At 31.4% G+C, this 27,498-nt stretch overlaps 6 protein-coding genes across 6 annotated transcripts; all 6 read left to right on the top strand.

Moving 5' to 3' along the window:
- Positions 1-3,947: 3,947 nt before the first annotated feature.
- Positions 3,948-4,504, top strand: LOC102586854 (uncharacterized). The gene has a single exon (XM_006357479.2). The coding sequence runs from the start codon at positions 4,063-4,065 to the stop codon at positions 4,339-4,341; it is 279 nt and encodes a 92-aa protein (XP_006357541.1). The 5' UTR covers positions 3,948-4,062; the 3' UTR covers positions 4,342-4,504.
- A 1,923-nt stretch (positions 4,505-6,427) lies between these two features.
- Positions 6,428-6,880, top strand: LOC102587192 (uncharacterized). The gene has a single exon (XM_006357480.2). The coding sequence runs from the start codon at positions 6,536-6,538 to the stop codon at positions 6,785-6,787; it is 252 nt and encodes an 83-aa protein (XP_006357542.1). The 5' UTR covers positions 6,428-6,535; the 3' UTR covers positions 6,788-6,880.
- A 1,018-nt stretch (positions 6,881-7,898) lies between these two features.
- On the top strand, positions 7,899-8,653 carry LOC102587521 (uncharacterized). Its single transcript, XM_015313446.1, has one exon. It carries the CDS (start codon positions 8,117-8,119, stop codon positions 8,372-8,374), a length of 258 nt encoding a protein of 85 aa, XP_015168932.1. The 5' UTR covers positions 7,899-8,116; the 3' UTR covers positions 8,375-8,653.
- A 1,669-nt stretch (positions 8,654-10,322) lies between these two features.
- Positions 10,323-10,981, top strand: LOC102585854 (uncharacterized). The gene has a single exon (XM_006357476.2). The coding sequence runs from the start codon at positions 10,451-10,453 to the stop codon at positions 10,700-10,702; it is 252 nt and encodes an 83-aa protein (XP_006357538.1). The 5' UTR covers positions 10,323-10,450; the 3' UTR covers positions 10,703-10,981.
- A 2,812-nt stretch (positions 10,982-13,793) lies between these two features.
- LOC102585518 (uncharacterized) lies at positions 13,794-14,415 on the top strand. The gene has a single exon (XM_006357475.2). The coding sequence runs from the start codon at positions 13,976-13,978 to the stop codon at positions 14,237-14,239; it is 264 nt and encodes an 87-aa protein (XP_006357537.1). The 5' UTR covers positions 13,794-13,975; the 3' UTR covers positions 14,240-14,415.
- A 2,229-nt stretch (positions 14,416-16,644) lies between these two features.
- On the top strand, positions 16,645-17,048 carry LOC102585182 (uncharacterized). The gene has a single exon (XM_006357474.2). It carries the CDS (start codon positions 16,749-16,751, stop codon positions 16,980-16,982), a length of 234 nt encoding a protein of 77 aa, XP_006357536.1. The 5' UTR covers positions 16,645-16,748; the 3' UTR covers positions 16,983-17,048.
- The last annotated feature ends 10,450 nt before the right edge of the window (positions 17,049-27,498 follow it).

Raw genomic sequence — 27,498 nt, 5'->3', positions numbered from 1 at the left:
GTGGTTTTATTGTATGTCTTTTTAATTATTTAAATTCATTTGTTTTTTTGCTAGAGTTGCATTTGCTTCAAAAACTTATCTGGAATGCTTCGAATATTCTAAATTTAAAGATGAGCAAGTGCTCTAGCCTCTAGGAACAAGTTAAGAGAGCATGATTGGCACCCAGTTGGATCAAGTGACTTTGGATAACCTTCTCCTCCCGTCACCGGTTGGATCAAACTACTTATATGATGTGACTTCAGTTCTTAGGTTATTGAAATCATTCATCAGCAAAGAGGCGTGTTTTGTTCCCTTAACTCGAATAACGAAAATTACAAGCTTGATAGATTTGAGGCATGTTGTGTTTAGTTAACTCGAATGAGGAAAATTACAAGCTTGATAGATTTGAACATAATCGAAGTAGCTCCTCATCCATGTCTAAAACCTTCCAAGTGCCTTACCCTGGTCAGATCGCTCCCGAATTTGCTAGGGACTCGTATGATTCAATATACTATGCCAAGGTTATGTATCTTGAGGTATGCCTTTTCGATACTCCCTAAGAGGCCTTCCATTTATTACTTGTTTCTTTGCATTTTGATGCTTAATACATACACAGAAGTTCACTACTAGTTCATGTTCAAGAATATGGTAAAATATTTAGGCATTGCTCCAAAATTTAGCTGATTGGTTAAACATTGATCATTGATGACAAATTGCAGGTCGAGCCTTCCATTTATTACTTGTTTCTTTGCATTTTGATGCTTAATACATACACAGAAGTTCACTACAAGTTCATGTTCAAGAATATGGTAAAATATTTAGGCATTGTTCCAAAATTTAGCTGATTGGTTAAACATTGATCATTGATGACATATTGCAGGTCGGTCGAAGGTTATCTGAAGTCAAAAAGATGAAAGTATGTAGTGGGCTGAGCTACGAGAAGCTGTCGTTTGAGGCTTGTAGCCACCTTGCTCGTAATAAATATTTCCCTTTAAAATCTCCTGGACAAGCTCTCATCACATAGCAAGTGAAGCTCTAAAGCTTGCTCTTGCTTCAAAGAAACCAATCAAGTTAGCTCGATTCTCCTTTTAGTTTCGTGGAAACAAAAAATTCAGGAAACAAAGATCAGCAGATCGTGTTATAGGCAGGAAAGTTGGATCTTTCAATTGAGAATGAGAAGCTCAAAGAACATTTACAAGGTATGCAATGGAGAGTGCTAGAATTGGAAAAAGTTTGTAGGAAAATACAAAATCAAATGGCAAAGATCTTGAAATCAAGAGTATCAAGCCATAATAATGCCAGATCATTACCTTGACTAGGAGTGGCAAACGAGCGGGTCGAGTCAAATATGAGTCGATCGAAAATGAATTAAATAAAAATGGGTAAAATACTCGACTCATATTTTAAATGAGTAAACAACGAGTTACCCAATGGATAATATGGGTGTCCATATTACCCATATTATTCCATGAGTCAAGTTTCTCGCATGCTCAATGAGCTCCAAAATGACCAAGTCATAAAGCATTTAAAGACATTAAATGATCAATTTGGATAACGAAGATAACTAAATCAGACAATTGTGACTGGAACACCTTTGTCAAATGACAATTAAATTTGCCTAATCCACCAAAATTGTTATTGGAAAAAAGAGATACATTTGTGAACTTTACAGAAAGTTGTTTTGTTTTCTACTCAATCAAACTCAATTGTTTGCATCAATGTCGTCTCTTGTGTGTTACTACATGACAATTTTCTAAAAGTTCTTCAAACACTTCTTCCATCTTATGTCATGACCTCTAAAGCCTCTATGGTTTGTGGGTATGTTAAATATTGTTGCTGCAATATGAGACGGTGTTAATCCAGCTTCCGCCAACTGATCAACTGGAGATCCACGATTAATTGCTCGGCAGCATGTTAACTCCAAAAAGACGAAGATGCTGCACCTACAAGGCCACCACTTCCAACAAAATTTCCACAAACTCTCAGTGATTTCTGCTATTGTGGATTGTCCTTTGAGATGCGATGATTTGACAGAAAAAGAAAACAAAAAAAATAAGATCATAGGTATGCTGAAACTTTTAGATAGCTAATATACCATATGCAGGATATTGAAAAATTGAATTTGCTTTCTCACTTTTCTCAGAGAGAGAGAGAGAGTTTACCATGCAGCTCCAGATCCATTTCCAATGAAAATTGACTCAATGTTATAAATACAAACACTCTCGATGTGCTGCTATTAGCTTGGTTAATGTAGAGATTACCATTTACAACAAAAACAAATACACCTAAAGAGCACCTTATTCCAAAATGATCAAACAAATCTCAATGTTCCGCTATTAAAAGAAGAAGATGGATTTTGGAGAGTTGACATCTCCTCAATGAAGAATCTATACAGAAATACCAAATATACTCACTACTTCACTAATTGTAACTTGAGAGCGATTTGCTAAATCACTCGGTCGAATTCGGAAAGATCCAGATCGAGTACATTTTAACCAAACTAGCAATTAGAGGCAAATAGTGTATTTAAGACAACAAAAATTTAAGTAGTGTTGATATTTTGATGATATGACAGATCGATTAGTATTTGTATGATCATTTTGACATGCTTGCAAATAATTCTTCAACTTAATTATTTTGTATTTGGTGGTCTTGATTTCAAACCAACAAGGAGGAAGAAGAACATCTTAAAAGATCTCAAGTGTGTGTAAAATTGAGTGAACAAATTGCAATAACAACTTAATTTGATTATAATAACACGATTTAAAGAAGTTAATTTTCAAATGGAAGGAAGAACACATCTTAAAAGATCTAAAGTATAAATTGTGGGAACACAAGTTGCATTGCAAGCATCGATCGGTAATCTGAAAGACGATCATAAACAAGCATTTTGCCCGTTTGAATATAAATTTTCGAAGTAGTATTTAGAAATTTATTAGATTTTAAAATATAACACAATTTCATACCGATATAAGTCACTAACTCGGATTTGGCTCCCCCTCCAGTAGTCCATTTGTCTAATTTTATTTAGGAAAAAGGACAAATATATCCCAAATTCTTGTATTCGTTATACTTTGGGGACATTTGTGCCCCTGCCATCCAAAAATTAAAGTATATATACACTTTATATTAACGGACATACACATGTCATAATTTTATCCGCTGATTAAATATCGGATCAACGGATAAGATTGCGCCACGTGTACCTATTTAGTCTTCCGTTTGAATGATGGGCATATATGCTCTTGTTTTAAGACAACAGGGACATCAATGTCTCAATAGTATGACGGAGAATATCTGCATATCATTTACGATAGTTCAAAAATATATCTATCCTTTTTCCCTTTTATTTACTACATGTGTCCCTCAAATTAATATATGGTTCAGATTATTTGCTAAAATCAATCATTTAACCATAGTCAAACATTATCTTCCTTTTTATTATTTGCTTTATATGGAGTATAATAAGTTACTGTATATTAGAAACAACGACAGTACTTGGCAGTGGTAAGATTTTTTTGCAGTTAACATAACTCCAAACATTTCGGTGGTTTCATTTTCAAGAACTTTTCCCATGGTTTGGGCAAGAGTGGATTTTATTTAATCTAAGCCAAACCATGTGCCAATTTTCATCTGCATATATTATTATCATTAGCATTAGACACATCAGCACATGTCACTCTACGTGTCCCCCATCTAGCAGCTATTCCAAACAACAAAGCTACAAATTCGGTGTGCTCTTTACCCACCCACCCCATAATTGTGATCATAAAAATAATGTATATACTAATTAAAATACCAATTACACCCTCCTCAATAGTCAATACTGATCATTAAGAGATTAACCCAAGGGCAGAAATGTACTTTCCATCCCAGAAACCATGCTCCAAAACCACACGAAACACAACCAAAAGCCTCTAGTTTTTTTTTTCCTTCCAACAAAGACACTATATATATATAGCCATACAGAGAGAGAGAGAGATAATTCAAAAACCAACAAGTTATTCAAGTATTTCAGCAAAAAATTAAACATTCTCACAAATATAAAATATCCAAGAGTTTTGAAGAATCAAAGATTAGAAAATGAGTTCAACGGGCAGAGCATGGGTTACAGCAGTGAGTTTGGGAGTAGTAGAGGCATTAAAAGATCAAGGAGTTTGTAGGTGGAATTACACAATCAGAGCCATAAATCAGCACGCAAAGAACAATCTACGCTCATATTCACACGCCAAGAAGCTTTCATCTCAATCTTCTTCTTCTTCTTCTTTGGTTTCTGCTAACAAATTAGAATTGAAAAAGGTGAAGCAGCCTGAGGAATCTCTGAGAAAAGTCATGTATTTGAGCTGTTGGGGGCCTAATTGATCGATTCCTCACAGCAGTTAGATTTAATTAGTGTCATTTTTCTGTACATGTAAAGTATTTGACAATATTGTAAACGATTTTGAGAGCTTGGGCTAAATTGGCCCCATCAACTCTTGTTGAAAACAAATTTCTGCAAACCAATTTCGAAACATGATCAGATTTACTACTCTCTGTCAAAAAATACTAGTCCATTATTGAATTTAAGAAACTATATAAATAGATGGATTTGAATATCAATATAATATCTTGAACAATGTTATAGGAAAATAACTATAATTAAAAGGGACCTTTCGCAAATAGTCATTCTAATAAATTTAATTATGCTCCATAACTATAATTTGTATATTTACGGTTTGTAGCTACAGTTTAAGCTATCCCGTTTGTATAATTCACGAATTTGTATAATTTGCGGGTATATTTATATAATTCAGTTATTTTTGTATAAAATCAAAATAATGAATTTATACAATTACAAATATCTGAAGTGTAGACAGTTATACAAATTATATTATACAAATTTTAAATTATACAAAAGTTACCCAAATTATATTATACAAATTTCAAATTATATTATACAAATTTCAAATTATATAAACGTGTGAATTATACAAAACTAAAAAGTTGTGCCGCGTAATTATAGTTAAAAACAAGGTCGCGAATTATAATTAAGGCAAATTATAGCTATGCTAACTAATTAATTAGTATATGTTTGATTATACACATAATTTTTACTCAATTAAAAATAAGGGTAAATTAAGACTAAGTGTAAAGTTATCCATTAATTTCATAAAGTGGATAAGTATTTTGAATATCCAAAAATAATATAATGGATAACTATTATTGGACGGAGGGAGTAGCAATCAAAAGATCACTCTATAACAAAAATAATTTTTAGCAGTAATAAATATATATCTTAACAAATAGTGTTAAACATTTATCAGTATTAGTTAAATTGTCATGCGGTCCAATATAGTTATATGTTTTTATAAAAATATTTTAAACATATTTAGTGATAACTATGCCATTGTCGTTAATAGTCAATTTATATTATCAAAATTAATTTAAAAAAACGGAGTTAATTTTAGAAGAAAATCAGAGAAGTCATAATAATAATTGAAAGAAGCGACCAAAATAGTCTGAAGACTCATTGAGGAAAGTTATGTACTTGACCTGCCGGGATCCCAAATCCCAATTTGATCTTTTCTTAACAAATGCTTTTATTCCAAATATTTTTTGTAGAGCTAGAGAGTAAAAAAAGAAAAGAAAAAAGAAGAAGAAGGATACCGTAAATAGAGTTGAATGGCATTCCAACTCAATAGAAGCACGTATATCGAAATGTGGGAAATAATTACAAGATGAACGAATAATTTGACAGATCAAATAGTATATTGTATCGCTTCATCATGCTTGCAGATAATATATTTGCGTGTTATTTTAGGATCCGAAACATACATAAATATAGAACCACAATTAAAATTACTAACCTTTGTCTAACACATAAATTGGGTTTTGGTTTGAGTCCCGATTAAACTCGAATCATCCCAGAAAATCTCATAATTATGATATCTTTAATAAAGACGATTAACTGCCTAATCGGACTCGAGACCTCCAAAATGAAAAAGAAATTATGTACACTTTTACTTGAATTTCAAGGGAAGTGATATAAAGTTCACCAAGTTCTTTTTGAAAAAATAAAAATCACTCAAATTTACCTAAATGACAAATAAATTTACTTGAAAACAAATGCGCCATTCTTAGACCCATCCAAGTTTTGGATTCCCACTTCATCCGTTATTTTTCTTTTTTTGTCTATTTGAATTTTGTATGCTTTTGAGAAATAATGATAGGTTAATTTAGAAAACAAATAATTAATATAAAAAGTAAAATACAAAAAAAAAGTATTAAGGATGACAAAAGCTTGCCGTGCTCCAACTCGTGTCTTATTTTAAGAAATCACAATGAATGAATGGAACGTCTAGAAAACCACTGGCGGTAGAACCCACAGTAACCCAAAAACCAGTGGCTACACTCTCTTCATCCAATTTACTCTTCATGCCTATATATTCAACCTTAGCCCCAACTTTTAAACATCATCTCTAAAATCATCAAATCTACTAGCTATCAAAACAAAAACAAAAAAACAGAGAACCAAAGCAGAAAAACAGAGTTAAATTTTAGAAGAAATAAAATCAAAATGAGTCTAAGCAGGAGAGCGTGGATAGTAGCAGCCAGTGTTGGAGCAGTGGAAGCCTTAAAAGATCAAGTTGGATTGTGTAGATGGAATTACCCATTGAAGTCTTTGGCTCAACACACAAAGAATAACATGAGATCTTATGCTCAAGCCAAGAAACTTTCTTCTTCATTAATTGCGAAGAATGAAAAGGCAGAGCAATCTGAAGAATCATTGAGAAAAGTTATGTATTTGAGCTGTTGGGGTCCAAATTGATTGTAATTAAATAGGACTACTGTCTATTTCGAAAATTATATGAGAAAACGTGTTGATATATTTGTTGCTTTGATGACAAATCAGCTATTCCAATATTTTTGTATCACTTCAATGAAATACTATAGTATATAGTTTTTAAAATCTGAAATTAGAAATAGAATTAAGATCGAACAGCATCTCAAAAGATCAGTACAAATTAAAAATATTAAATGACGAAGAGTGGAAATTGAAAATGTAAATTGATGCTTTCAGGCACATTTATTTGCATTTTCTTAAACATAAACTTAGGTATAAATTTTTCTGTAGGCTTCTTGTGAATAGTCTTTACCTAGAGAAAGTTTTTCTTTTGGATTGGTCCCTCTTTCTTCAATTTCTTTCAATTGGATCAGAATATATTTCCAAGTCAAATAGTTTATTTATGCATATTTCTATTTCCATATCTCTTTGAACTGTAACGATCAAAACAATATCATATTGACTTCTTCTTTTTCTTTTTATACTTTTTCATTTTTAAAGTTATCCAAACACTTTCAAAATTAAAAAATATCTTAAAAGTCAAAAATCATTAAAAATAAGTTATCAAGGGTATATCAAAAGAGTGTTTGAAAACTATTGAAAAGAGGTGAATATATCCGATGCAACATAACTTTAACATACCAAAATATATCTTATATAAGATAAAATGGTGTGAAGATCGTTACTAAGCATTGTGTGCGCCATAGTATTAATCTTATACATATAGTTACTTTGATACATATTTAACGTTTATTGTGTTTTAATCATCGTATTATATTTTATTGTTATCATTTTTTTCTATATTTTTTTAATTATTACTTCCGGAGAATTACATTATACATTGGAAAAGAAACGATATACAACTACATTTATGTTCAATCATCTGACATTGGTTTCATTTGAATATCCTTTCCCATGGTTTTGGCGCAAGTGGATTTTCTTTAATCTCGCCAATCCGTGTGCATTCTTATTAAAATTTTATTTATTTATTTTAGCCTCATTTATACCAGAACATGTGTCACTCCAAAAAACAGTGTGCTCTCCAAATATAGTACACGTAGTAATAATTGAAGTGTCAACTTCACCTCCATAAACACACACCTACCTCCAAAATTGGAAAACCATGTTCCAAAAACCACAGGAAAATAAAAATAGCACAGCCAAAAGCCACTAGTTTTATTGAGCAATACTTACCTATATATATATATATAAAAAAATCATCCATTCATCATCCCAAGTAATTGAATCCAACAAACACAAAAAGAACAAGTCTTTGTAAAAGCACTCACAAAAATAGTAAGCCAAGATTTGAAGATGAGTTCAACAAGCAGAGCATGGGTTACAGTAGTGAGTTTAGGAGTAGTAGAGGCACTAAAAGATCAAGGAGTTTGTAGGTGGAATTACACAATCAGAGCCATTAATCAGCACGCTAAGAACAATCTACGCTCATATTCACACGCCAAAAAATTATCTTCTTTGGTTTCTACAAAAAGTGAAATGAAGGAGAAAGCTAAGCAGTCTGAAGAGTCTCTTAGGAAAGTTATCTACTTGACCTGTTGGGGTCCATATTGAATTCCAACTGTTAAATTTTTTGATATTCTTATGTACATATATATATTCCTTGAGAATTTAGGAGAATGTTGAAGCAGTAGTTTTATAGCTTGAGGCTTAATTGCCTTGTCAATATTAATGGGAAAACATTTTTTTTCTAGTCCATATTGATATTGACGCAGTTCTCTAATGAATCATGTGAAATTTGTAGTTTTGAAACTTTCCATCTATTTACCAATGTAAAATGGTTCTAATTTACCTCTAAATTATATAAAATGGAATTAGTTTTACCTCCGTTAATATTTTGGATTAAGTACATTTTACCGTTGCTAAAAGTTCTTATTTTTGAAGAAAGCTTAGAATTCAGTAATGCCGTACTCACTCCGTTTCTATTTATATATCACCATTTTATTATTTATGCCTTCATAAGAAATCATATAAGTTTATCATTGTATTCTTATTCAGTGGTCTTTTAAGTTTCACGCCTCATAACAAACTAGTATTCTTATTTAGTGATCTAGAATTTAAGTTTTCAATAAATAAATATAAATTAATTTATCTGATTAATTAAATTAATCAATGAATATAAATTAATCATTTAGGTTTCTTATATCGATTAAATTTATATTTTTAAGACTAATAAATAAAATAGGAAAAAATAAGAAGAACAAAACTAATTTTTGAGCATTTGACATTTTTCTATTTTTTCTGAGTAATTGACGGTAAGATAACAAGGAGGAGAAAAGGAAGAACAAAAATAATTGAATACTCAAAATTAAATTAGGAAGGAGGATTTTAAATTTACTTTAGATTTTGAAAGTACATTTTACAGAACATGTAGCCTGTCTTGATTCCTGGTAATAAAACCATTGGTTTATGAAGAAACCAGTGGTTCTAGTCCTCAGTTTCGTCTACAAATATTTTCCGAATAATATATTATTTGTCTCAATCAATTATGTATATTAGTGGAGTTAAATTTTTTTACCCCTGTCTCAATATATATAACACTTTTCGAATTTCGAGATTCAAACAAGTCCATTTTTTATAGTAAATTTCTCATATATTTTTAAATTATTTTAAATTGTCAATTATTGTGGAGTATAACTTATAGTTTAAAAATATATAAATTTCATTTTAAAAAATTGAAGATTCCACGTGCAAATTTTCAATCAAATTTAAATTGTTTGAATCTCGAAAAATGAAAAGTGCCACATAAATTGAGACTGGGAAAGTATTAGAAAGCCAAAATATAAAAAATCAAATACACAAAAAATAAAAAATAAAAAAATATTATGCATATATATAATATTATATATATACTATTAATTATATTTAATTTATAATTTAATTTTTCACTAACAAGATTCAGCTGAAAGAATTTAAAATATATGAATCTCCATGAATTTTAAATCTCAGCACATTAGTAGAGGCTCATTATTCTAAAGTCTATAAACTTTTACTTGGTAGTTGTGCAATTTCAGCAGGAGATCAAATGAATTTCTTAGGACCAGCCAGGTTCCATCGATTATTCTAAATATGAAGTATTTTCTTAATTTTAAGATAATTAAGTACAGTATTATTTGATAAAAATTGAACATATATATATATATATAATGTGTAATTAATTAAATTATTCTTATGTAATAAGTATTTCTTTAAAATCCAATATTATTAAAATATAAAAATATAATTAAAAAATATGTTAATTTTTATCGTGAATTATTTAAATGACATCTGTGATAAATAAAAAATTGACTCTTTGTCTTTTTCTCAGTAAAATTTGAATACTGTCCTTTTTTTCAGGGGTAGAGTTGAGAAAAAAAAAAAAAAAAAAAAAAACAAAAACAAAAAAAAAACACTGGCTTTAGAGCCCACAGTCGCCGTAAAACCACTGGTTTATCACTTTCTAGATTCTTCCCCCTTTGCTTCTTTACATCAGTACTGTGCCTATATATTTAGCCCCAATTTCTCTACATCATACAACTCAAAAACATTCAAATGTACAAGCAATCAAAACATCATTGAATCAATTCATATAATATATCAAAAACAAAGCAGGAAAAAAAAGTGATTAATTTTATAAGGAATTTAATCAAAATGAGTTCAAGCAGGAGAGCGTGGATAGTAGCAGCCAGTGTTGGAGCAGTGGAAGCCTTAAAAGATCAAGTTGGATTGTGTAGATGGGATTATCCATTGAAGTGTTTGGCACAACACACAAAGAATAACATAAGATCTTACTCTCAAGCTAAGAAACTTTCTTCTTCTCTGATTGCAAAGAGTGAAAAGACAGAGCAATCTGAAGAATCTCTGAGAAAAGTTATGTATTTGAGCTGTTGGGGTCCAAATTGAAGATTTTAATAGTGATGATAGGAGACAGTATAAAATGTAAAATTAGGCTATGATTGTAAATAGGACATACTGTACTAGTTAAGGGCATGCCATTTCAAAGATAAGCATGTATGTCGAAATCTTCCAACCATTGTATGTGAAAAAACTCTATGAAGAGAGTTGATCTTTCGGTGAATTCAGGCATTAACGGATCAACTAATTACATCTCTTCCAGCTAACATGCTTAATTACAAGTATGCTGTAATACTAATGAATATGCATATGGTTTTGAAATTTGAAGTTCTTAAATAATCATTAAGCAAATCAAGTACTCTCTTCTTTCTCTAATTATTTGTTTAATTTTTCTTTTCATTTCTCTATTTTGACAAATCAATAAAGTACCATTTTTTTTTTTTACCTATTATAATAATATTTCAATTAAATTAGGGAGTTGGAAGAAAAAGTAAAATTATAATTGTAGAGGCAGAAGGCAATTTTATGGTGTTTGAGGGACAAGTATGAGGTGGCATACAAAAGTTTTTATGGTGTTTGAGGGACAAGTATGAGGTGGCATACAAAAGTTTTTATGGTGTTTGAGGGACAAGTATGAGGTGGCATACAAAAGTTTTTATGGTGTTTGAGGGACAAGTATGAGGTGGCATACAAAAGTTTTTATGGTGTTTGAGGGACAAGTATGAGGTGGCATACAAAAGTTTTTATGGTGTTTGAGGGACAAGTATGAGGTGGCATACAAAAGTTTTTATGGTGTTTGAGGGACAAGTATGAGGTGGCATACAAAAGTTGTGTGAGCCTCCTTTCATAATTTGACAAGCAGATAATTGGGTCCCATTTTCAAAAAAATGGGTCAAAGTTCCTTCTCTCTTACTTTTTTAACTTTTTCCCATTATTTTAACTTTTCCACTTTTTATTTTGTTTTAACCATTATTTCAAATTTTGTTATTTTCCTTATGTTTAAATAATTTTTAAAGTATAAAATTTAGTCTAATTCATCATACTCCTAACATTTGGTATTATTTTTCTATCCTATATTAGTTATATAAATTACTAAAAATAGTTATTAAAATTATTTATCGATTAACAAAATTAAACTGTCATTTTTTTATTTTCATTACCCTAGCAATTATTGTTTTTTAAAGTATAAACAAAATTTGTAAAGTTATAAAAAAACAAATATCTTAAAGAGTAACTTAGTAAATTATCATTTTTTAAAGAACATGTAAAAAAAAAGTAAAATAACTAATACAAAAGGAGTATAAAATCATTTTTTTTCTCGTTCAATAGTTTCATAATTTTCTAATTTCGTAAACACTTAAATGTATCCAATATTCTCCAACAAGAAATATAACAGAAAGACCATCCGTAATCTTCACAAATAATTACATAAGTTTTGTTTCTATTTTCATGTAATCGAAAATCATCCATAAACTCCTACATACATACATACTCTCTCAATTTATATGATACTCTATATGTTATTCTTGAAATTCAAGCTATGTGAAATTTAATTGATATTTTTAATTTTTTATTATTATTATTATATTAACATGATAAGAATTGCAATTTATAGTGTTTGTTAAAAAATATAACCTTCTCACTAAGTTGCAATTCAACCTAAAAATATTATTAGTTGCAATTCTTGTCATGTTAATATAATAAAAAATATTTTATAGCTTGAATTTCAAGAACAAAAAATAATAAATTAATTAGAGAAAGTAAAATGAAAAAAATAATTAATTATATTTTGATTTTGTTGATTTACAAGTAATTTTAAATAACTATTTATTTTTGTCATAAAAATAATACAATTGATTTGTATGAGGTTAATAGCACAAATCATAATTTAACATTTTTTTAAATACGTAATTATTTGACTTTAAATCTAAATTAATATTAATATATTTATCTCTATTTGATTTATAACAAATGAACATTATGAATTATCAAAACAATAAAGAAAATAAAATACTAATTTTAGGACATTACTATTTTTATATTGGAGAAATAATGCGCAAAAGAGATAATAAATTACTAATTTTAGGATATTATTATTTTTATTGTGTAAGAAATATATTTAAAATTTAAAATTATATTTCTTATTAAAATATTACGTAAATTTTAAGGATAGTTTGGTTTATTATTATCCATCATATACGCTTTACATAATCAAGAGAAAAAATAAATCAAGCTGAAATAATCTTTGATTCTGACTAGGTTAAGCTGATCGAGTTAAAATATAATCGAATCAAGTTAAGTCGAACCTAAATAAGTTTAAAAAGTTATATTTGTACACACTACAACGTTAGATTATTTTTTTACCTAGTGAGTATCACATGAGTCAAAAATATAAAAAGACATGTTAACAGTGAGATTCGAACTCAAACTCAACAACACTAACACTCTGTTTGGATCATTGTTACCCATTGTATTGTATTGTATTGTTACTATACCTACAATGTTTGTTTTGATTGTTACTTAAAATGTATTGTATTGTTAAATTTCGTTGTTATGTAACAATGAAAACCTCTAATTTATGGAACAACCGATTTGGTGCGTTCCCATTGTTACTTAATTTCTTTTTCAATTATATCTTTACATAATATTTCAAAATACTATTTTATCCTTTACCTTATATTACTTAATTATAGTCAAACCTCCTACCCTAGAATAATTAAGAATATTTTAGTAAATTTATAAATTACAATACAATCAAACCAAACAATTAAAATGTTATTAAACAACAACAAACAATACAGTCTAGCCAAACATTGTATCTATCATACAATACAGTACAATACAATACATTATGAAACAATAGGTAACAATGATCCAAACAGAGTGTAAAAGAACCTTAAACACCCACCCAAGAGCAAATGGACCAACCAAATCATTTATTCATTGGGTGCTCTATGCTAATTTTATACAAATATCTCTTAAGTTCAACATAGATATATATTCGGAGACGAGGATAATGGGTGCCGAGCACCCGGCGGACTCCATGTGGGTCCCCCTGGGCCAGACAGCCAGTGGGTTTTCATTTATCTACCCAATCCGTGTGCATCCATCTCAAGTACTCATTGTTTTATGTATGCAATGTACATTCTTATCCACATGACTCTGTAACTGAAATTTTGGAAAACCATGTGAATTGAGATAAAAACCATTAATTTTATTGAGACGCATTTATTTATAAATTCAAAAGCATCAAATCGCTGAGAATTCAACCAACACAATATCGAAAGCAAATTAAACCTTTCACAAACTTGTATTAGAAAGATGAGTTCAACAAGCAGGGCCTGGGTTGCAGCAGTAAGCGTGGGAGTAGTAGAGACACTAAAAGATCAAGGAATGTGTAGGTGGAATTACACAATCAGAGCCATAAATCAGCACGCAAAGAACAATCTACGCTCATATTTACAGGCCAAAATAATGTCTTCTCAATCTTCTTCTTCTTCTTTGGTTTCTGCTAACAGTAAAATGAAGCAATCTGAAGAGTCTCTGAGGAAAGTCATGTATTTGAGCTGTTGGGGTCCATATTGATCAATCATAATAGCAGTTATATCTAATTATTGCTGTCATGTACAGTTTTTGACAATATTGTAAATGATTTTGAGAGCTTGGCCTAAATTGCTCAATCAATGGAAAAGAAATTTCTGCAATCCCAAATATCTGGAAATTATCCTCAATTCTAGTGGTTTTCATTTGGTTTCGTGTTATTTGACTTGTGTAATTCTTTTTTATATTTTTCAATTTTGTTAATATATGGTTTTATATTAAGCCAATCACATAGATTAATATGCTTTGCTTTGAATATTATGGAGAATCTGATATTGATCATCCAAAAATATATACATTTGAGAAGAGTTATGTCATGCCTCTCATTCCCTAAAGAAAATTGAACATAGGGTAGGTAATTAGGATTTCTAGTGTACAAATTACTACTCTCTTTGCCTCAATTTATATGACTTACTTTTCTTTTTAGTCCGTCAAAAAAAGAATGATACATTTTTATATTAAGTACTAATTTAACTTTAAAATATTTATTTTATCCTTAATAAAATGATTTATTACCACACAAATTTTATCATTCATTTAAGACGCAAATTTTATAATGGTACGAGTACTAAATTAAGATGACTCTTCCTAATAAATTTGTTCCTATCCAAAGTAAATAAGGGATGTGCGGGCCTAATTTATTCGTGAGTCCAAAAACATATTATACTATTATTTTCATTGTTTTGTACACTTTTAAGTCGGTCCTAGATCCTATGTCCACATAATTTTCAAACTTAAGTATTAGGGGTGTGATAGTTGACCTTTGACCGGCCACTGACCTGCTTTCGATTACTGAAAAATAAATTTATTTTGAATTATCTTTGGTTAGAATTAAAAGAAAATTAAACTAACTGAAGGTGATCAGATTTCAGAATATACACATTTCAAAGGTAGCATTAATCCATCTGAATTCCAAATACCTTAACCATACTCTATTGACAAATCATTTAGCTATTAATTATGACAAGCTAGTTAAAAGAGTTTGCGGGTTTACAGTTTTAACAAGATGAAGGCCTAAATTTTCTTTTTTGGAACTGAGTTTCTGTCATTATCGAATTCATAATTTTACATTGCATGTAAGTTGGAGTCGAGCAAACAATAGTGAGTGACTTACCATACCATATAAATCGAAACCAAATGAAAAATATTGAATCATATCGATTAATTCAGTATGATAATAATATAGTATTTCGAGATCATAATTTTACATTACATATAAATAAATCATAATTACTAACTTACAATACTGTATAAATCAAAATGAAAGCTACCAGATTACATATATATCGAATAAATGCAATATCATAATAGTAAATAATATTTTTAAGAATTAAAACTCAAAATTCTCTGAATTTTTCTCAGTGTACCATATAGTACGATGAATACCCCTACTTTAAAGCACGTAGTTTGTGGGTCCGCCGTCCATCTTACTGTATTTATTACGGCGTTACATCATTCTGCTCCTCTCATAATAATCCAAAACAAGATTGCAAATTCAATTTGCTACTTCAATCAACCATCCCCCCTCAAATAGCTATTAATACTTGAAATACCGACTATACCCTCAAAATTTTCATCATAAAAAATTACGCGTAAGGGTAGAAATTTACATTCACAGACAATCGTAACTGAAATTTTAGAAAAACATGCTCCGAAGCCACCAGAATGAAAAATTATGCGAAGGAGCAAAAATGTACATCTACAACCACAATAGTAACTGAAATTATAGAAAACCGTGCACCAAAGCCACAAGATATGCACAAGGGTAGAAATGTACATTCACATAGTGGTGGAGCAAGAGTTTCGATTAAGAGGTGTCAATATACAATATTCCACAACCCTCAAGTATATATATATATATATCGTGGCGGAGCCACCTTATAGAACCCCCTCGGCGAAAAATTATATTATTTATACATGGTTTAAATAATTTTTTAGGTATATATAGTAGATGTCGAATCCCCTTCTGCTACTTTATGTGTCTATTTTTTTAGATTTTGAACCCTCTTATTGAAAATCTTGACTCCGCCACTATATATATATATATTCAAAATTACATAGCTATACAATATAATTTTTTGACGAAGGGTATCTGTCAACACCCCTCAAGTATACTTGGCTCTACCGCTACATCCACAACACAATCGTAACTGAAATTTTAGAAAAAACATACTCCAAAGCCACAAGAATAGCAGAAATGTACATATTCCACAGCCACAATCATACTGAAAAACCATGCTCCAAAGCCACAAGAATGAAAAATAATGCACAAGGACAAAAAAGTACATTCACAGCCACAAATATAACTGTAACTGAAATTCTAGAAAACCATGCTCAAGGCCGCAAGAATTGAGAGCTAAAAGCCACTAGTTTTATTGAGCCGCCACACTTACCTATATATTGAGAAACATCAGATCCCTGAGCATTCAACCAACAACCAACACAATATCCCATTAGCAAAGATTTTCAAGAAATCAAAAATTAAATTTAGAAAATGAGTTCAACAAGCAAGGCATGGGTTGAGGCAGTGAAAGAACAAGGAGTGAGTAGGTGGAATTGCACCATCAAAACAATAAATCAGCATGCAAAGAACAATATAAAGTCATATTCACAGGCCAAAAAAATCTCTTCTCAATCTTCTTCTATGGTTTCTTCAAACAGTAAAGCAAAGCAGTCTGAAGAGTCACTTAGGAAAGTTATGTACTTGACCTGTTGGGGTCCATATTGAATCTAATAATAGTGTTATTTTTTGTAATTCTAGTTTGAGGCCCAATTGCTTAGAAAATAAATTATTAATGGAGAGAAATATTTGAGCAATCCAGATATCTTGAATCAGTTCTTTGATGAATCTTTGTGATAATTTGTTACTAAGAGACATGTTGCTTTGCATTCATTTCGCTAAGCTAGCGTCTTATCATAGTTATTGGATCAGATTTTGAAAAATTATTTTTGAATATCTATTTGGTCATATTAAAAGATGATATAGTAAAATGATTATTCCTAACCCTTCTATTTTTTATTTCTTAAAAAGCGTGTCAAGTGAATACTGAACAAGTAAGAAAATAGACGAAGGGAGTTCATCTTTGTAGTATAGTTCGTTACAATAACATTTCACTAAAATATAGCTTAATTTTCTCCAGACCTGATTTTTCATATTATATTTTACTTCTCTATGACAACATTCAACCTTGTAAAAATACCATTCTATAGCAACCATATTCAAATATCGTGCAATAATATTTTCCAAGAAATATATTATATATAAAAATAAAATTTTAAAATATTTATGATATCATTATATTAATGTGATGCACATAGTAAATTTTAAGTACGAATATCTAACAAGAAAAAATGTATTTAACTGGTACCCATCAATTATAATCATAATTTCACGAGAAAAAAAAATTGGTGTATGCTTTTTTACATTCATACACTTTCTACTTGGTTAAATTAGTTAGCAGATACATATATCATACATGACTTTTTTTGATACACAATTAATTAATTATTAATTAATTCTGTGTACTTTTATTTATAACTGTTAAATAAGATCAAAGCGTCATCTAACAACACTTCACTATAACCATTATGATGTTTTCAGACCAACACTGCAATAGATTTTATTGTAGTGTGTTTTTCTTTGGACTTTGATGCAAATATTTGTTGGTATGTTCGGCAATGCATATGAAAAGTTGTAATTTTTAGAAGAAAAAATGGTTAATTGCCCTTTCAAAAATCAGACTAATAGAATTAAGAAGAACTTTCACATATAGCCACTCAAAAATAGCATAATTATTCTCCATATCTATAGTTTGATAATTACAATTTATAGGTACATGTCATAGGGAGGAGAGAGGTGAGCGAGACTGGGAGAGAGAGGAGAGAGGAGAGAGGCGAGCAAGAGAGGGCAAAGAGTGGGAGAGAGGTGAATTGTATATGTATATCGGTTAGATAATTATATATTATACATATGTATTTGTATATATGGCAAGCGAGATTGGGAGAGGGAGGAGAGAGGCGAACGAGATTGAGAGAGGGCATAGAGTAGGAGAGAGGTGAATTGTATATGTGTATTGGTTAGATAATTGTATATTATACATATGCATTTGTATATATGACAAGCGAGATTGGGAGAGGGAGGAGAGAGGTGAGCGAGAGAGGGCAGAGAGTGGGAGAGAGGTGAATTGTATATGTATATCGGTTAGACAATTGTATATTATACATATGTATTTGTATATTCTGGCGAATTATACATATACAAACGTGGCTAATTGTACAAACTCGAAGTCAGCCCACGAAATTAATGTATAATGTAGTCGTGAGTGGTAATTATAGCAAACTATAGCTATAATGAGTAATTAAGTAGTATAAATTTGCTTAACCGCGTAATTTTCCCTAGAATTAAATCAATTAAATTATAGAAATGCAATTCACAAAGGAAAAATTGTATATAATAGCAAACTATTAATTCAAATTAAATGATATATTACATAGTTTGATTTAATTGTACCCCATAGCAAACTGTTGCTATTTTGCCTCTCTCCTGGTGAATCTCGCTCGCCACTCTCGTTCTCTCCCTCGCCTCTCTTGCTTTTATACAAACGCAAATGTATAGAATGCGTTTGTGTTTGTATAAAGCGAGAGAAAATTGTATATATACATATATTTTCGTTCCCCTCTCTCCCCTCTTCCGGATCTCGCTCGCCACTCTCCCAGATCTCGCTCGCCTCTCTCGCTTATACAAACAGAAATGTATAAATTATGTTTCTGTTTGTATAAAGCGAGAGAAAATTGTATATACACATGTAAATACATATATTTTCGTCCTATACACTTATAATTATTACAATACAAACATTTCCTGCCCAGTTCCCTTTTGCCTTTCTCTCTTTTATACAAACACAAATTATACAATTGATCTTTTGTATATGTATACGGAAACAGAAACAGATTATATACAACTGCTTTCTTTTGTATATATATAGCGAAATATACATATTTATGTTTGCTATGGAGCGCAATTATGCAAACTATAGTTATAGCATACAAATATGATTTTTGTGTCTGCTATATGTGAAAATTGCTCATTCACAAATCTACAAATTGTGTAAATGTTGAAATTGGGCCTCTAAACATATTATACTTTTGTGATTTACTCCGTGAGGACACATTTAATTCGGTGCCCCGCTAACATAACAAATTTATATTTTATCATCTTCTTCTTACAATAAACTCAGTTTGGCCATAAGTTTGAAAAATTGCCGCAGTTCCTGATTAGAATATTTGGCTATCACCGTAACTTATTAGTAAGGCAAGTTTTTAAATAATTAGAGGCATATCCAGGATTTTGAAATGATGGGTGCACTATTACGAAAAGATGGATCTAAGATATAAATTTGATCGGTTTAACATTTTTAGGTTTGTATCACTAAAAATAATTAAAATTTTAAAATTATAGGTCCAAAATTATTTTTACCTATCCAAATCACTTAGAGAGGTGTTACCCAACTTTAGAAAGGAAAACAAAACGAGATAAATAAAAGTTCAAATTTCTAACCTCACTTAAAGAAGTGTATTGAAGAAGGTATTACATAGGACCTACATGTAATTAGTAAGAGTTTGTATGTAATTAATAGAAGTTAGAGGGTTTGTTAGTAAAAAGTCGGTTAGATTAGTTACAATAAGATTCCTACTTAGTTTGTATAAATGTAGCACATTACTGATTCATTTGTTTTTCACTTAAGCAATGAAGTTCATTTCTCATTCTCTCTAATTCTTCTTCTTTACGTCTAGAACATTCCTAATCAAAGGGAACTGTTCTTCAAGATATCTTCTTCAAGATATCTAACATGGTATCAGAGCAGATCGATTACTGTTGTAACTGCTTTCTGATCTAAACACACACTGATTGTACTGCTCATCTGGCTGGTGAAGCTATGGCGAATGTGGACAATGAGTTACCTGAGAAGTTAAGTCACAATCATCCTCTATTGTTACATACAATTGACAATTTTGGAGTATCACTCAGCTCAATTCAACTAATCGGAGCTGATAACTACTCTGTATGGAGTTGCGCTATGAAGATTGCAATTCTAGGGCGTAATAAGTTGGGATTCATTGACGGTTCATGTAAAAAGGAGGCTTATGGTCCTAATTTGACAAATATATGGGAAATGTGTAATGCAATTGTACTTTCATGGATTATGAACTATGTGTCGAAGGAATTACTTGGAGGAATTGTTTACTCCACAAATGCAACTGTTGTGTGGAAGAATCTCTAAGAACGATATGATAAGGTTGATGGAAGTCATATTTTTCAGCTTCATAAAGAAATTGCCACAATTAGTCAAGGTACAAGTTCAATTTCAGTCTATTTTGCTCGATTAAATGAACTGTGTGTAGATTTTGATAGTTTAGCACCAGTTCCTGTCTGTGACTATGCAAACTTGAGAGAATTTGTTATATTTGTGCATAATCAGAAGTTATTGCAATTCCTTATGGGTCTTAATGAATCATATGAACAAGCTAGAGGACATATCTTGATGATGATACCATTACCATCTCTCAATAAGACTTATTCTATGTTAATTGAAAGAGAAAGTCAACGAAACATTTCACAATCATCTGCTAGCTCGTCTGAGTTGAATGCTTTGTTCACTAGTCGAAATCCAACACAATCAGTGCCTAGGTCAAGACCATCACACACCTCTACCTATGATCCAAATGCCTTTTGTGATTACTGCAAACGCACAGGTCATACTCAAGGTATTTGTTATCAGCTTCATGGATATCCCCTTGGGTATGAAAGGAAGAAGAAAGGACAATTCTCTACTAACACTGGGAGGGGCAGACCTCCTAACGAAAGGAGATAATATCCAGCTGCCAATAATGTGGTTAGTGAATCTGAACACAACCATAGATCTGACCTTGATCAAAACAGAGGTATGAGTTCAGGGAATCATGGTGGAAGCCAAGGTTATGGGAGAGGAAATAGTCAGGTTGATCAAACTGATTACCAAAGAGGAATGACTGTCTTACATGAACAATATAACCAGATTTTAACTATGCTTGGACAGACTAATGTACATGAAGGCACTGACGGACTATCTACATCTCATTCATCTCATTCAAGTGCAAATTTAGCTCAGGAATATCCCACAGCAGGTACAACTACAGCACTTACAAGTCATTCTACTCACACGGACTGGATTATAGATTCAGGAACCACAAATCACATGACACCACATGCTAATATGCTTGTTCAGAAACACACTCTTTCACCAAATAATCCTAGAACTGTACAATTACTGGCACCACTACTCATATCACACACACTGGTTCAAGTAGTTTGACTAAACATGATACTCTCAATAATGTTCTCCTTATTCCAGAGTTTAAGTTCAATATACTATCTGTGTCAAAAATGACTAAAGACCTGCAATGTGTTGTGTCTTTCTTTCCTGACTTTGTTGTCATTCAGGACCTCTCAAGTGGGCAGATGAAGGTGATTGGTAAGGAGCATGCTGGGCTCTATCATATCCCTTCTCATACTTACTCCACAGACACACAATGTCAGTCACATCTAGCACACACTGCTGCTGCCCCTTCTTCAACAGACTCTCAGATTCAATTGTGGCATCAAATACTAGGACACACATCATCCAGTGTGTTAGCTCATACTCTTGACTTTTCTACCAGTAAATGTTCTCAAACTGTATACACCTGCACCATATGCCCTTTAGCTAAGCAACATAGACTTCATTTTCCTCATAGCACTTCTATTTCTTCTATTCCTTTTCAGTTTTTACATATAGATGTTTGAGGTCCCTTCAACACTCCCACATACGATTGTAACAGATTCTTTGTTACCATAGTGGATGATTGTACTAGGATGTTATGGATATTTCTAATAAAATCTAAAAGTGATGTTTGTGTTGTGTTGAAAAACTTCTTTACTTTGGTCAAAACTCAGTTTAACTTTGCTGTTAAGTCCATTAGAACTGATAATGGGTAAGAGTTTGTCAATACTGAGTGTCATCAATTGCTTACCAGTCTGGGTATTAGTTATCAAAAGACTTGTATTCATACTCCTCAACATAATGAGATTGCTGAAAGGAAACACAAACACATACTTGAAGTGGCAAGGGCAATCAGGTTTCAGGGTCATATCCCAATTAGATTTTGGGGTCACTGCATTCTCAGTGCTGCATACATTATCAACAGGTTGTCTACACCTGTGTTAAATGGGAAATCACCCTATGAGGTGTTTCACAAGAAGAAACCTTCTCTTTTACATATGCGAGTCTTAGATTGCCTTTGTTATGCCAAAACATGTACATCACTAATAAATTTCACCCTAGAAGTGTGATTGGTATTCATATGGGTTATAGTGATCTTACAAAGGGGTATTTGCTGTATAACCTGCGAGATACGAATTTCTTCCTCAACAGAGATGTTGAATTCAGAGAGTCTATATTCCATTTTGTTGTGCTTACATCTAGTTCCTGACAATTGTTTCCCTCTACTCATATACCATCTGAACATGATCGTAGTTATGATCCTGGTTCAGTGCCAATAGATGAATCAAGTGTGTTATCTGTGGTGCATGTACTTGAAGTTCCTGCTCAGAGGAAGTCTCACAGGATCAGCAGAGCTCCATTATGGCTTCAAGATTATGTTGCCTCTGTTCGACTCAGTCCTATCAAGCCATTATACTCCATTGATCAGTACATTGGCTATGATCATTTATCCAGCTCTTATAAGTCCTTTCTTTCTTCCTTTGGGACTGATGTTGAACTTACCACTTTTGAGGAAGCTTGCAAGGACTCTAGGTGGGTTGAGGCAATGCAGGCTGAGATATAAGCCTTGGAGGATCATAAGACTTGGCGAGTGGTTTCCTTAACTTCTCACAAAAAGGCTATTGGCTGCAAGTGGATATTCAAGATTAAGTATAAGGCTTCTGGAGAAGTTGAGAGATTTAATGTCAAACTAGTTGCCAAAGGGTTCAATCAGATGGAAGGTTTAGACTACCATGAGACCTTTTCTCCAGTTGTGAAAATGGTCGCTATCAGGAGTGTGTTGGCTCTAGCTGCTTCTGAACACTGGAATGTTCATCAAATAGATGTCTCCAATGCTTTTCTTCAGGGAGATCTTTTTGATGAAGTTTATATGACTCTGCCTCAGGGATTTCAGCTTCCACAGGGATTCATTGTGCATGGGGGAAAACCTGTATGTAAGCTCAATAAATCCCTCTATGGGTTGAAGCAGGCTCCTAGACAATGGAATGTACAACTCACTAAAGCTCTTATCAAACTTGGTTTTGTTCAAAGTCTTTTGGACTACTCATTGTTCATTAAAAGGACTGGTACATCACTAGTACTAATTCTTGTATATGTGGATGACATGATGATTACTGGTAATGATCTTAAACTCATTCAACACACCAAAAAGATCCTTCAAGATACCTTCAGGATGAAGGATTTAGGTGACCTCAGATACTTTCTTGGGCTTGAATTTGCAAGGTCACAAGCAGGTATTGTTATGCATCACAGAAAGTACACATTGGAAATTATTTCTGAAGCTGGCCTTGGAGCAGCAAAACCAGCTGCCACCCCTCTTGATCCTTATGTACAGTTGACAACTAGAGAATATGATGAAATAAATGGAAAAGGTAAGAATGATAAACTACTTGAAAATGCTACAATATATAGAAGGTTAGTTGGCAAACTGTTATATCTAAATGTCACAAGATCAGGCATTGCCTTTGCTACACAAACCTTGAGTCAGTTCCTTCACCAACCTAAGCAGTCTCATCTTAATGTTACACTCAAAGTTGTGAGATACATAAAAGGACAAGCTGTACTAGGTGTCCTGTTATCTAGCAAGAGAAACAATCAACTGAATGTATATTGTGATTCAGACTGGGGAGCATGCCTACATATTAGAAGATCAGTTTCTGGGTTTATGGTGAAACTGGGAGATTCACTAATATCCTGGAAGTCAAAGAAACAAGGAACAATATCTAGAAGTTCAGCTGAAGCAGAATATAGGAGCATGGCAAGTGTTGTAGTTGAAGTTGTTTGGATAGTGAGGTTATTCAAAGAACTAGGTGCTGATGTTCAAATTCCTGTAACTATTCACTGTGATAGCAAGTCAGCAATTCAAATTGCAGCAAATCCAGTTCTTCATGAAAGAACAAAACATATTGAATTGGATTGCCATTTCATAAGGGAGAAAATACAGCAAGGATTAGTGGAAACAAAGTATTTGAATACTAAGGAGCAAGAAGCTGATATATTAACTAAAGGTCTTGGGAAGTCTCAACATGAATACTTAATGTCCAAGTTTGGTGTATTAAATCTGTTCATACCTTCAAACTTGAGAGGGAGTATTGAAGAAAGTATTACATAGGACCTACATGTAATTAGTAAGAGTTTGTATGTAATTAATAGAAGTTAGAGGGTTAGTTAGTAAAGAGTCGGTTAGATTAGTTACAACAAGATTCCTACTTAGTTTGTATAAATGTAGCACATTACTGATTCATTTGTTTTTCACTTAAGCAATGAAGTTCATTTCTCATTCTCTCTAATTCTTCTTCTTTACGTCTAGAACATTCCTAATCAAAGGGAACTGTTCTTCAAGATATCTTCTTCAAGATATCTAACAAAGTGCACCAAATCATAATCGCACGGTATGATACTTCAAGTGTGGGTTCACATATCTATATTTAAATATTTTTAGAAAAATATAACATTATTATATATGATTTCAGGAGGGAGCATGGGTTCACATGAGTCCGGTGACCCATCTTGGATATGCCTCTTAGTCTTTCCCAATATCTAATAAGAAATCATGAACCTACCAATATTTTTATCTAGATTTCAGTGAAACGGTTAAAATTTAGACGGCGACACTTCTAATGAATTAACACGTTAGAATACAACCTACTTGGACTAAGGTCATGTACTCATTTTAGCTACCAAAACGGTCTATTTGGATGAACATCAAGAGAGGACTCTTCCTTAAATCTTTAAATTTTTATAGGTCCACAATTTTTTTTTAATAAGAAATTTAGAATAGTGTAATTTGAGATTGGTCAAAGAGTAGGGTCAATTACAAAGAAGGCAATAATCATTGAAACTAGGGCCATTAGTGTTCAAACCTTCAACCAAGCAATTAAAAAAAACAAAATGATTACAAATACGAGTAAAATCTATAATTGCTTCAATAGAAGGATTAATTCGAATAATTAGATTATGCTAGTGGGGGGCAATTGGTTGATATCGCCCAACTATTCGACAAATGGTAGGAAAAAGAAAAAGATCAACATAAATTTATACCATCAATCAAACACAATATAAATTTAATCTTAAACTTAATTTTGAATATCTCATCTTATCCATCATATTAACTTGAGATTATTTTATCCTACCTTCTAAATAGAATAATTTAGTTTAAAAATTATAATCCCAAAATAATTTAATCCACATACCAAACGATGCAGTACTAGAGGGCCACATGGGAGTATCATCAAATAACAAATTGCCTATGTTGTTCTCTTCATTAGATCCTAGAATATATTCTGGCGTCTAGCATAAAGTGCATCACACCAAATTATGCCTTTCAATGCATGCTCAACTTTAATTTGAAAACTTTACATTTTTCCCCTTTTTAGCGCAATTTAGTACATTAATTGGTTTGAAGCAAATACTCGATGTGAATACAAGATGTGTTAGAATATAATTTTTGAGGTCTTTCTTTATTATTTAATCCTTCTTAATTTCATTATTATTCATTGTGATGCACAAACACAAATTATTATTTTGGTTGGTTTTTAATTTAAGATAAAAGCAGACAATTTACTAATGTTCGTTAATTTAATATGTTAGCAGTAAACAATTATCTTTATGTTATTCTTAATTGTCAACATAATTTAATGACTTGCGTAACATCAATGCCATGGGTGATGGGTGCACTCAGATCAAACAGACCTGATCGTTAAGAGCTTATCAATGTTGCAAATTGCAGATATTTGTTGAAAATTAATAATATGACCATCAAACTTATTGCTATTTTTTTAAAAGAAAATAATATTGAATATTTTATCTTAGCAGATTTATGTCACGTGACTTAAAGAAACACTTGCAAGGATTTTGTCGAAGTACTTTTCATTGTATCTGGAGAAAAAGAAGATCGAATGAAATCAAATCTATAAAACGCACTAGTAAAGAGAATACATTAACATATAAGTTAAACGTACCAGTAACTCATGCATATTACGCCACCAATGATATGTTACGGTCACCGTGGATGAGACTGTTTCTCTTTTAATTAGAGGTCTCAAGTTTGAACCCTGAGTATGGAAGAATTCTTGGTAGGAAGCGGTATCCCCCAAATGAAGCCTTACCTGACATAAATCTGAATTAGTCAAACTCCAATATAAATATTAAACATCGAATAAACAAAAAAAAACTCACGTAAATCACTCTATTCTCACTTGAGGAAAAATGAATAAAAAATGTGAAAGGGAAAAGAGACAAAAAGAAAAACAGAAAGTGGGGAAACTCAAGAGAGAGGCAAAAAATAAACAAGCAATCACTAATGAAAATGGACGAATGAGAAGAAGTTAAAATACTCCCTTTATTATAAAAATAAGTATTCCTTCCGTTCAAATTTATATGAGTTAGTTTAACTTAACATGAAGTTTAAGAAAGAAAGAAAGAATTTTTTTTGAAATTTATGCGGATAAAATAAGTTATATATATATTTATGTTGCTAAAAATCATTTCATTGAGGTTAAAATAAATATTTCAAAGTTACATTATTACATAATATAAAAATATATCATTTTTTTTAGACGGACTAAAAAAAATCCTAAAAAATGAAACAAAGTGAGTAGTATTTTTTTGTTTGGACGCATCATTCATTCTTAAAAACTAAGATATATTTTTATTATAACTATAGCTCTTTCGTAGTTTCCTTAATTTATCTTTATTATTATTATCTTTTGGATCATGTAAAATATCAACAGCAAATTGAAAAATAAATAAAATTAAAATATTATTTATTTTGAAACACGAGAAATAACATAGTAGTATATATTTACGATACAACTTTTTATTTGAACAGAGCCAAACCAACAGCAGCAATAACTGTGTCACACTCCCCATACACACATTATGACAACAACCCATCATTCCCACGCTATGTAACTCGCATCCTATGCCTCCCCTCCCCACCCCCCA

This window comes from Solanum tuberosum, unplaced genomic scaffold (genome assembly GCF_000226075.1).
Source record: "Solanum tuberosum cultivar DM 1-3 516 R44 unplaced genomic scaffold, SolTub_3.0 scf00233, whole genome shotgun sequence".
NCBI lineage: Eukaryota > Viridiplantae > Streptophyta > Magnoliopsida > Solanales > Solanaceae > Solanum > Solanum tuberosum.
Note: the sequence above shows the minus strand (reverse complement) of the source record. Positions and strands in the feature narration are given on the sequence as shown.